Raw genomic sequence first — 11,541 nt, forward strand, 5'->3', positions numbered from 1 at the left:
TTTTTGTTGCTTTTCGTCTGTCGTCCGCCGCAGCGCTGTGCGCAACGCAGAGGATCTATCGATCGGAAAGGTTAGGCGGAGATATAGGCTAACTGTGATAATGGTCAAAATTTGTGATTTTTAAAGCTTGACAGAGCGTCGTACGTTGAGAAACTATCAAGATTCTCGTCCAGGACTTTTAGAGATGATATGGAAGGTATTTTGTATATTTGTTTGTCTCCTGGTGTGTGGAATCAACGGATTTTCAGACCCTTACAGGGTTCTTGGCATACCCAAATCATCAACAGTACCGGAAATAAGGAAGGCTTACAAAAATTTAGCAAAAGAATGGTAAGTCCTCACATTTTTGAATATTTTTCCAGTATTTCCATGCCGTTGCTTGTAATATCACTGGTGAAAAACATCCGTTGAACCTAATAAGAACTCAGATTCAATAGAAAGGTGTCTTTTGGCTATGCTAACTAACAACATTGCACTACCTTCAAAAGTTTCTGTTGCATTAGTTTATTGGTTCAGGTTTAAAATTGAATTTTGATGTACTGAATCACTTCTTTAATCATAACCACAAAACCCTTTGCACCAGCCCTTCGACCTTACTGTGTGTTGATAAATATTCCCTTGTATTTTTGCCAGGCATCCAGACAAGAACCATGACCCAGCTGCTGAGGAAAAGTTTGTTGAAATAACCCAAGCATATGAGGTACCACATTACCATTTTACCTTGATATTGTTTTACATTCAATTTGTTTTCTTAAAACACATCCTATTTGGCTTATTAGCTGCTCTCTGATCCTGAAAGACGCAAGCAATTTGATTTGTATGGTGTCCTTGGAGACTCTGCTATTGCGAGGGAAAAACGTGAATACAACCAGCAATATCAAAAGAAATTTGATTTTATGGATGAATTATTTGGGTTCCCTGGATATGGATCTTTTCGATTCAGGCGTTCTGAACCTGATATAACATCATTTCATAAGCTGAGCGTCACAACCAAGTGAGTCATCAGAAATTAGTTTTTATTTTTGTTTAGATGATGTGGTTTTATGATTTCTTCTCCAATTTATTCTAATCTTCCATTGTTCTATCTTTTCAGAGCATATGAAAATAATTTGGTGCCCAAAAGCTTCCGCATTCCTTATCTTATTCTCTTTTACTCTGATTGGTGCTTCCCTTGCCTTCAAATTGAACCTCTCTGGAGAAAAATAATAGAAGAATTAGAACCAATCGGTAAAGTGTTAGTTACTTGCACTTTTAGTAAAATCTAATCTATATTTTTCTGTTATTTAACTGTCATTTTGGTTTTTAGGAGTTGGAGTTGCTACTGTTCACTCAGAAAATGATGCTCTGCTTGCAAAGAAGGTTGGAATCCGATCCCTGCCTACCATGGCACTCTTAATGGAGGGTAAATCAACCATATACAGAGAGCCCATGATTAGTGCGCACAAAATTGTTGGTAAGTCACAAAAGCATCCCAGTACCCAGTATTATCATTTTTCCCTTTCTCCTTATAATCTACACACTTTCTAGTTTCTTATCTGATATTTTTTATGTTGTAGAGTTTATTCGTGGGAAATTTCCTTATAACTTGATGCAAACTGTGAATGATGATAATGCCCATGATTTTTTAAGAGGCTGGGTTGACAACCGCGTGAGAGCACTTATTTTTGAAAACAAGGAACAGCCACGGTTGCGCTACTTACTTACAGCATACCACTTTCGTGACCGAGTAGCATTTGGGTAGGTGTTATAGAGAAAGTAAAGTCTGGCCCTTCTCCTTTGGTTTTTTATTTTATAGGCTTCACTAATTTGCCTTTCAACAGGTCTGTCAACATTGGAAATATGGACACGGTTGAGTTGCAAAAGCAGTTCAAAATTGCTCATGATGCTGACACGCTATTAATATTTAATGAAAATCATAGTCGCCCTATTGTTAGTTTGTCTATGGCTGATATACCAGTGAATACTATGCAAGATGTCATCAGTAGAAATAAGTATTTAGTATTGCCAAGGCTCTCCTCACAGGTTTGTACTCCTTTCTTTCTCTCTCTCTCTCACACTTTTTGGTGGCTTGTTTATGCTCTAATCTATTGGTTTTTTGCTCACTGAAGACTCTTTTGGATGCCTTATGCCCTCCTGAATGGGCTAAACCACGAAAACGGTTATGTGTTGTACTTGTTTCTGAGAACACTCCATATCATGACACTCCCCGTCAAGCTCTGCGCCAATTTGCTCAAGAGTCAACCTACAATTCTGATAGAGTACGATTCACCTATATTTTCAAAGAACGTCAGAGTGAATTTATAAGTTCTCTATCAACTGGTAAGTATAAATTGCTAAAGTGAACCATAATTATATGGATCAATGCAAAAATATTTTATTTCAAATTTGTTTGTTCAGGTGAAGGAAGCCCTGTGGAATCAATCTTACACATTGTTATCCTATGGCGACGCGACGCTTCTCACATTAAATATGAATGGCTTCCTTATGGATTAGATGCATCAGTTGATCAATGGAATGATACAAAATCACACTTGGAATCAACAATACACCGCCTTCTTCAGTCTAATGCAGCTCTGTCTGGTGAAGCAATCGTTAAGGTTCGTTGTCTTTGATGCTGTATACTCAAAATTTTGAAGTCCTTAATCTAATCTTGAGTCAACACACATATCTCTTTTCAGGAATTAATTGATGAGCATGCTCAGGGCATGGTTACGCGCATGGTTAATAAACTTTTGCTAACAGCTGATTTTTTGAAGGAGTCTATAGGCAAAGACCAAATTTTACCAGCTATATCTGTGCTTGGAACTATCCTGTTCATCATTGGTGGTGGTTATCTCATGGCTTATCTTGTGTAAGTTTAATGTGTCTTCATAATCAACCATTTTATGTTGATTATCTTTATAACACTATAATTGTAATCTTAATTTCAAATTCCACAGGCGACTTGAAGAAGAGAGCATAAGCAAGAATAAAAATGATGACAGTAGTAAGAGCTCCTCAGAAAATGGCAAGGTATGTAGCATGAAATTCGCATTGAAGTGAGTAGCACCATATTTTTTTAGTTATCTTTACTTATTTTAGATTTTTTGGTTTGCAGAATGGCAGTTATGTACCAGAGTTAAAATTGCATGAGATGAGGGCAGAGAACTACAATGGTCTTGTACGTTTGTTGAAACCTGGTTGTCGGACAATTATACTACTGGTGGATATGCAGTCGAGGACTTCCCTATTACCAAGCTTCCACAAAACTGTTTGGCCATATCGGAAGTAAGAAGAGCCACCTCACATCAAAGCATGATATATACATTTATATCTACATTTTGTCATGTATTAACTATGCATCTTGTTCTGATCTTACAGGAATAAAACTCTGATGTTTGCACATCTGTCATTAGACCGTGGCCTTGAGTGGTACAAAAGATTGTTGCAGCTAAGCTTACCTGAGCCTCGAGAATTGAACATTAATCCACGGAATTGTATTGGTACTGTCTTATCTTTGAATGGTCACAGAAAATATTTCTGTATGTACCATGCCAAACATCCAGAATGTAACCGTGGCCAAGGCTCTAAGGTCAGTCTCCACTCAAACTTGTTCTTTTAATGACCTCTGTCAGAATTTGTGGAGATTGATCCTACGTCCATGTTTCTTTGTTCAACAGCGTATGGTTAAAATGACTAAACAGTTTAGTAATCCTCCTTTCAATGCCGGAAGTGGTGCCTTCATGGGGTTCGAAACAAGTGAATCTGAAAGTGACACAGAAGATATTGAAAAGGGAGCCCGTCAACTTAGCGAGGTAATAATATTTCAGCTTTTGAACCATACTAAAATACTTTTCCTGTGCAACATCTAAGAAATCTCTAATCCTTATACTTTTTGGTTTAATATAGGGATCAGGCGACTCAGCTGGAGTTCTTTTCCAAGGGAACTTGTTAGACGGTCTCCCCAATTGGCTTGATAGATTGTTTGAGGGAAGTACCCACAGGTATTATGTAAACTACTGGCCAGACTTTACTGGTAAATGAGTTGGTTTTTATGTTTTGGGAAGTAGCTCCTTGATGGCACTGGTCTTGGAGCATCTTCTTTTTGGCTGCACCTAATTTGCAGGTACCAGTTTACTCTTTTTTATGTGGGTTTGAAAGCTATCAGAAATTAGTATCTGAAAGTAAAGTGATCAATTTGATTGAAATTCAAGGAGTGAATTTATGACAACATGAAATGTATGTGCATTGCAGTCAAATTGAGTCATAAGAGAAGTAAGCTGAGGACTATAATCAATTAATCAATTGTCGGATGTCCATCTCCACTGAGAACCAAGAGTTTGTGCGTCTATGTATTTTATGTTTATGATCATGGCTGACCCAACCATGCCTGTTTAGGAAATTATTATCACCTCAAGTGTGTTACTGTTAAGGAGAGTACGCTCTGCTCCAACAATTATTTGTCCCGTTTTTTCATTGTGTATGCCATTTCACTTGATTCACACAAAGTATCTGGTATAGAATTTGTGGTCTGCATTGTTGTCAAAGGAGACTTGGCTGTATATTTTTTGCCTTGAGTTGGTTGGTTTGTTTGTTTGTTTGCTTGACTGTTAATGATACCTAATTGTAAGTTTTGTGTTTCAATTGTGATCAAGAAATGCTTCTAATACTGTACCTTGTTGGCATGTACATCTCCTAATTGAATTTCAATGCCGACTGTGGGGCAATGTGAGAAAATCAGTCAGTGTTGTACGAAGAATCAGTGGTATTATTATTATTATTATTATTGTTATTATTAATATTATTGAATCTTTAAATAACGTAAGTACATTTACCAAGCTGCACTATATACTGAGTTAATCACTGTGCCGTTTAGCATGTGGATGAGCCAAGCTTGTCATAAGCATGATGCACATCATATGTAAGCCATTTCTTTTAGATTATTATGAGTCAGTAAGTATCAAAATTAGCCCCATGAATCTGTTTTGTCATTTACTATCTTGCTCACCTATTTCCTTCAAGAAATTCAAAATCCTTGAGGAGTTTATCTATCTAGGTATATTCTATCTTTATTTTCAGCTCTTGTATTATGTACTGTCATTTAGTATGTATTGCTGTTGCTGTTCAGGAAAAATCTCAAACTCCATAGGTAGAAAAGTCAAAGAAAACCACACCCTTATCTTTATAGGATACAGGAGAGTTCCATTGAAAAGTAAGAAACAACAGTTGTAAAATCCCAGTGCACTTAGTTTTGCACTATTCTTTATACTTAATCTGTATTTACCAACTGTTATTTAAGCCATGTTTCAAGTATCTGTATTTATTTCTTCTTACAAGCGCTCTCTTAATTTTGTTTGAGGTACATTTTCCCCTCCCCTTCTTGTAGAATATTAAACATTTTGCTAGTAATCATTGCATTTCTTGTTCATGTGAGAGTACAGTCACTTTTCTGTAAATCTCAACATAAAAGAAATATTTTGTTTAATGTTTCCAAAAGACACCTTATCAAGTACCATGTGAGCCCCTTAATAATTAATCGTGTCCTGATAGAATTCATGATTGTTAATCCTAATAAATACATGCACTTGTGATGCATCATGAATAGCGAGATAGAATCTCAAAACTTATGCATGATGATGGTATGTATGGTAATTTGCAACATCTGCTCGTAGTTTGGTCAGAATTTCTTAATTAATATTTGTACACTGTACATATGTGATCTGTGTAGGAGGAATTATGATTTTAAAGCGGTCTGTGATTGCTGTCTTATTTAGTGCAGCATTTCTAAGATTGATTCAACAAAATCAGAAAATCATGAAAGTAACTCATGCATTTCTGAAACCAAAAATCTTTTGCACCAGAAACAGGTGGCATGTAGAGTGGACCAAAAAGTCTGGTGTTTGATATCTATTTCAAGCCTCAGACCTCCTTAATTGAATGATAAGCTGTTCTCCCCAAATAATCTAGATTTCCATCTTTAAATTGGATGTGTAGTTACTTAATTGATTTGATTTCACATCTTATGAATTGAAAATTGATTTTTTTAAGCAAGATCTTAAACACAAGTGCTTTTTTAAAATAATTAAATGCTCTCTTAAGTTTACTCTTTTTGTCATGACTAGGCATCATCTTTTTGAGAGAAGTGGTGCTAACACAAATTTTGCATGCCAAATTGTTATACTTTCTCTAGAGCTCTGATGACAGTGCCATTGCTTGTTGCTGATTTACTTTGAGTTTTCAATTTTTAATGGACCAAATACAAAGTAGAACTGCATGGAGTTTCTTTTAGCTTTGAGCTAAGGGATTTCTTGTCACACAGCTTCTCCTCGCTCAGTACATTTGACTGTTCAATACTTTTTAACCTAAATGAAAGGTACAGTTCATAGAGTTACAGAGTTTATAATGAAGTTATTGTTCTCTAATGTGCTGGAATTGTGGAAAAGGCCTTATTTAACTTGTGCATTTAAGCACACAGGTAAAACCCACATTTTTTCTGAAAAGAACATTTTTTATTGGACCTTCCAGGATATATGTTAAGTTGCTCAATTTCTGCTTGTAGAAAGTTATACAAAGTTCTGCTTTAAGTTGTGAAGTGGTATGCATTCTAGTTTCAGCTCTGTAAAAGAAATTTTTCATTTGTTTATTTTTGCTTAACTTGTTAGTCAAGTGTCTGTAATGAGCGTAACACTACCTTTGAGTTACCAATGGCTTAACCCTTTTTAGTGAAATTTTATAAACTGTGATTTCATTTTGTTTGATGGCAAATTTTAAACAATCCCTAGTATTTTCTATTGAAGCCTCACACTTTTCTGTCTTAGTCATGAAATCCTTAAGTATTGTTTGCTTTTGTGCCCAGATGCAGCTATAAGAGATTGAGATTATGCAACTCAACAAAGGTGTTTTAGTTAACTAATATGACCATATTATCAAAATCCATATTAACAAGATTGATGAATTTGCCTTATGTTTGTTCTCTATAATGGATGTGTGGTTGTGGTTAGCTACACTCGCTATGCTTTAATTTGTATTCTGTGTTATTGTGTAGTGCATATGTTTTGATGATTTCTACTTCCTAGAAATGATTTACTATTTTCTTTTTTACCATTTCTTGCCTGTGCCAAGTTTATTTATATTATGTCAGAAACCTGTTTGACAGGGATCCTGTATTTTATCTGTATCACTGCCAGTTGAAGTTCTTCATAAAGAGAGAGAGGGATACCATCAGCTTGGTGACCAAAAAGGATTTAAAGTTTTGAAATTGAGTAATGTTTGTGAGAATTTTGGTAACCAATGGTGAAAATGATTGATGGCGAAGTAAGAAAGCTTAAGATGTAAGGATGATGTGCTCAAACTGTATTGGACAAAAATCTTAAGTCATGACTTCCATGGTTCTATAGTCAATTTATGGTAGCTTTAATGCAATGTATTTTGACATTCATAATCATTGTAGTGTTGAATTGAAATATAACAATATATCTATTGTTAATTCTGTAGTCTTATGTTATCTATTTGCCATCAATCAAAATACTGAACTTTTGAGAAACATTACGTTTAGTTTACTCAATGTGTACTGCTAGGATATCGCACAAATTTTCCTCTCTACTGGAGTTATATCATGACCCATGTTTCATCTCCTATTCTCAGGTACCAGAAAATTTAGTAATTTGTATGCTCATTCAATAACATGGATGAATTGCCTTTTCTTCAAATCCAACCTTCCCTTGTAGCACATATCGTTCTTAGAACGTTTACAGAACCTTCAGAGAACCAACAGAACATTCTCAGAACGTTGTCTGAATGTGTGGTGCTACAAGGGTTACTATGTACGGAAGAAAGTTCAAACTATTGTATGATCCTTTTCAGGCCACTGCAATTTGTTAATGTTGAAAAGAAGATGCATGCAAAGTGAGAAATATTCTAGTCCCTGTCTTTTCATCTACCATCATTTTTAATACAGAGGGTACATAAATGTGTTATATTTCAACCCTCAGAATTCATTCTCTTTTTAATTTTTATGCCACTCTAGATTATTTTTTTTGTACAAACTGAAGCCCATAGAGGACTTTAACCCTGCCTTACTCTAGTCATGTTTTATTTTATTATTATGTATGTTGTACAGCAATCGCCAGAAATTCATTTCCCTTTTTCTTTTACATGTTTTACCTATGCAGTTATGATATGGCTTTGAGTCCTTACTATTATCCTATGTAGTAATTAACCATGAAATGTATTTCATCGAGTAATTATGTTCCATTTATTGTATTATTTCCTCATATGTATTGATGCTTTAATGAAAATGCCAACTTTTTCTGTTACCATTGATTTTATTTGTCTGCGGAGTGTTTAACATGCATGCGAGTGCCAAGCTGTGCGTATTACAAATTTAAAATTTGGTCAATTTTTATGAAAAACAGATTTGCCATACAAAATACTGTAATCACTAAATTGTTAAAATTACTGTTCTTTTTCAAATCAAAAGATGCTATCTTCAGTTGTCATAGTAATTTTACCACAACCAAAGTTAATTTATTTGAAAAATATTTCAACTGCAAGAGTGTAAAGGATTTTTGTCAACTGAATTGTATCTCTCTCAAGTGTTGTGTCAATTTGACTTACAAAATGAAATACCGGTGCATATTATTTACTTTTATTCAGAGAAGAATGTTAGCTTACATTGTCTTGTACAACTTGAACCATCTGTCTGATCTAAGTCTTTATTTCTATTCCATCTAGTCCAGATGCTCTTTAAGTATTTACAAAACTCGATAGTGTAGCGAAGCTTGGCTTGTAAATTTGTCAACCGCACATCACTCTCTCCCCCTCTGTGAAACCAAACTAGATATTGTCCAGGTTTTCATACATTTTGAAATACATTTCTTAAAGACTGAATTGTCAATAATATTAGTCATTTCTCCTGAAAAAACTTAATTTGAGCTCTACTGGGTAGTTTTAGATAATTTTTCTTGCAGTTCTTCGTTGACATATGCTAGTTTTTGGATAGCAAGATCTATGTCAGAGTCTGTGATAGCGTTGTAAGTGACAAATCTTATTGCCTGGTAATCAATCTCATAGCACTTAATTCTTATTTCCTTTCCAATCGCAGCCTCCTCTTTTTTGGTGACCTGGAAAAATATTAATTTTCAATTTAGGTTTTCAAAATACCTTCAATTCAGTACAAGGCTTTTCTTTTTTACTTTCCATGTCTAATCTGTTCACTAGCTCCTCTGCAGAACAACATTTAGGGTTCACTTTAATAATGAGTATATTTGTGTGAACCAAGTTCAAATCCAAATGCAGGTAGAGGCAATCACTCTTCATGGCAGCCACAGCTGTTAAGAAATTACTTTTTAAATTCCAACTCATCCATCAAAGGACTTATTATAAACGGAAAATGTAGTTTCTATCTACCTTCTGCAATTCTGTACATTCTTTGATGATCCTCAGCAAGTCTTTGTACTCCACTCTCTAATGCAACAAGGCCTGGAGCACCAAGAACACCAACTTGTCTCATGGCTCCCCCTAAAAGATGTCGAAGCCTACGGGCTCTGTGAGTAAGAAGTTTAGTCAATAGTTACATAATACTTAGTCACAATGTAATTTTGTGGATTTAACAATTTCAAGTCTAAAATATTTACCTATTAATGAAATTTTGAGTACCTACAAGCAATGAACCAACTGGTGCACCTAGTCCCTTGCTGAGACAGACGGACACAGAATCACAATCCTTCACCAGGCGAGATGCTGGTACATCAAGGTAGACAGCAGCATTGAAAATCCGTGCACCATCAAGGTGGAGAGGAATCTTTTTCTTTGACAAGATAGACGCAATCTGTCAAAAGTTTTATAGAATTTGATTTTCTCACAATCAGACAAATGTTGTTGTAGCAAAGTGAGTTTATAATTTACCTCATCAAGAAATTGGATTGGTAGAACACTTCCACCATGACCAAATGTGTTCTCTATACAAACTAAAGATACACCACCCCAAGATCTTTCCATTAATTTGAGATCAAATGTACCATCAGGATTGTTTGGTATTGTGTTTATCATCACACCCCCCACCTAATAATACAAGATATGTCTTAAGCTACCAAGGCCAATGTATTTCTTCAATTTCATAGCTAGTAATAGAAGCAAATACCTCTGAGACTCCTCCATCCTCATGTTGTAGTATGTGGCTCTTATCACCAATGAGTACTTTGTCTCCTCGAGCATTACAATGAGCCATCACTTAAGAAAGGAAAAACATATGTAATAAGAACTAAATATTCAAAAATGTTAAAAGTGTTTTGACAACCTTACCAGCAATTAAATTGCTCATTGTCCCGCTTGGGGTAAACAAAGCCGCCTCCTTCCCAAAAATTTCTGCGATCTTTTTTTGAAGGGCTGTGCAAACAAAGAAAAAATTCATCATTAGACCATAGTAGCTTGTAAAATTCAAAAATGTATACATATTTTTAAAGTAATACTTTCAATAGTTGGATCTTCACGGAGATAATCGTCTCCAACCTCTGCCTCAAACATTGCTTTCCTCATTTCTAAGGATGGCTTAGTGACCGTATCACTTCGCAGGTCTATAATAATGCTCTATGAAAAATCAATGAAAAATTATTAAATCAATAAAAAATAAATCAGTGGGCATTGAAAGTCCAGAATTAATAAATAGCATTCCACCTGAGAGCCACCATTCTTGCTCTGGTCAGATACAGAGTACATGGTATTTCGAAGTATACGATAAACTGAAACTTCTGAAAATATGGACGGATGGCGCAAGAGGGAGAGGTGGAGTTTTCTACACCCCAACAAACTTGTTTTCCTGTGGAATAGAATGTATTACATTAAGTCACTGAAAATTAATTAAAAAATAAAAAAAATGATTAGTAGTAATTAGTATTAAGGCATTTTGTCATTAATCAACCAAACCATAAGACCTACAAAGACAACAGCATTTTTGCTTTCTTCATAGAACATCAATAGACACTTTTTTGGCACTTTCGTGCATTGTACACTGCCAATTTATGCAACTTTGAGTGGTCATGTGACATGTAACGGGACAATTGTATTGAGGCCGCCATATCCCTCGGAGAGTAAAATTAAGTCGATTTAGGCAATTTGGGTGCTAGTGGTCAAGAAATCATAGTCATTTCGATTTTGGATGTCCAATAGTCGTCCACGTCTCTCAAATGAGAAAGTGGCGGGTAGAAGTTGGTCGTGGGCTCATCGTTGTTCAATGTTTTTATCATTATCAGACGTGTGCTGATAAGAACCGCGAGTCACCAGACGACGGACCCGGTTATACTTACTGCCGACGCGGACGGGCGGGATGGCTCGAACGCTCCACAGCGACTGAGCTGCTGCTTCTACTCACCGCGCCGACTGCTACTTCTCGCTCTTAAAAGCCATCTGTCAGTGAATGAATGTGACCTCCTCTCCTTCGCGTGGGCTGAGCGGGAGGAGGAGAGAGGTGTGTTCGTAAGCCGAGAGCAGGGAACATAAATGGGGAGTGATCTAGTTATATAAGCTTCCAGGCTAAGCGGCGGGGAAGGACTGGGGGTCGGGGGG

The 11,541-nt window shown here is 35.9% G+C and overlaps 2 protein-coding genes across 3 annotated transcripts; one reads left to right on the forward strand and one right to left on the reverse strand.

Annotated features, from left to right (window-relative positions):
- Nucleotides 1-43: 43 nt before the first annotated feature.
- LOC113205371 (dnaJ homolog subfamily C member 16) lies at nucleotides 44-8,868 on the forward strand. The gene is made up of 15 exons (XM_026420966.2): nucleotides 44-330; nucleotides 634-700; nucleotides 780-994; nucleotides 1,094-1,227; nucleotides 1,307-1,453; nucleotides 1,557-1,737; nucleotides 1,821-2,022; nucleotides 2,109-2,319; nucleotides 2,398-2,597; nucleotides 2,679-2,851; nucleotides 2,940-3,012; nucleotides 3,098-3,267; nucleotides 3,361-3,571; nucleotides 3,660-3,794; nucleotides 3,889-8,868. Exons 1-15 carry the CDS (start codon nucleotides 185-187, stop codon nucleotides 4,021-4,023), a joined length of 2,400 nt encoding a protein of 799 aa, XP_026276751.1. The 5' UTR covers nucleotides 44-184; the 3' UTR covers nucleotides 4,024-8,868.
- LOC113205372 (uncharacterized) lies at nucleotides 8,611-11,433 on the reverse strand. 2 transcript variants are annotated; one of them, XM_052269633.1, is made up of 10 exons: nucleotides 11,283-11,433; nucleotides 10,654-10,795; nucleotides 10,449-10,566; nucleotides 10,282-10,365; nucleotides 10,121-10,209; nucleotides 9,886-10,041; nucleotides 9,615-9,808; nucleotides 9,388-9,524; nucleotides 9,177-9,308; nucleotides 8,611-9,100 (listed from the first exon to the last, which is right to left on the reverse strand). In XM_052269633.1, exons 2-10 carry the CDS (start codon nucleotides 10,693-10,695, stop codon nucleotides 8,916-8,918), a joined length of 1,137 nt encoding a protein of 378 aa, XP_052125593.1. In that variant the 5' UTR covers nucleotides 10,696-10,795; nucleotides 11,283-11,433; the 3' UTR covers nucleotides 8,611-8,915. The 2 variants fall into 2 exon arrangements, with proteins under 2 accessions (XP_052125593.1, XP_052125592.1); XM_052269632.1 differs by lacking the exon at nucleotides 11,283-11,433 and adding an exon at nucleotides 10,915-11,231.
- Between the last annotated feature and the right edge of the window lie 108 nt (nucleotides 11,434-11,541).

The sequence above is a fragment of the Frankliniella occidentalis genome, unplaced genomic scaffold (genome assembly GCF_000697945.3).
Source record: "Frankliniella occidentalis isolate FOCC.00 unplaced genomic scaffold, Focc_3.1 Scaffold97, whole genome shotgun sequence".
In the NCBI taxonomy this organism is placed as follows: Eukaryota; Metazoa; Arthropoda; class Insecta; order Thysanoptera; family Thripidae; genus Frankliniella; species Frankliniella occidentalis.

What these genes read in the sequence shown, in the direction of transcription:
- LOC113205371 (XM_026420966.2), top strand. Translation starts at nt 185, where the DNA reads ATGATATGGAAGGTATTTTGTATATTTGTTTGTCTCCTGGTGTGTGGA. An exon ending in AAAAATTTAGCAAAAGAATG is followed by an intron (nt 331 to 633) that starts GTAAGTCCTCAC and finishes TATTTTTGCCAG; the next exon opens with GCATCCAGACAAGAACCATG. An exon ending in TAGTGCGCACAAAATTGTTG is followed by an intron (nt 1,454 to 1,556) that starts GTAAGTCACAAA and finishes TTTATGTTGTAG; the next exon opens with AGTTTATTCGTGGGAAATTT.
- LOC113205372 (XM_052269632.1), bottom strand. Translation starts at nt 10,943, where the DNA reads ATGAAGAAAGCAAAAATGCTGTTGTCTTT. An exon ending in AATGAGCAATTTAATTGCTG is followed by an intron (nt 10,210 to 10,281) that starts GTAAGGTTGTCA and finishes TCCTTTCTTAAG; the next exon opens with TGATGGCTCATTGTAATGCT. An exon ending in CAATCCAATTTCTTGATGAG is followed by an intron (nt 9,809 to 9,885) that starts GTAAATTATAAA and finishes AACTTTTGACAG; the next exon opens with ATTGCGTCTATCTTGTCAAA.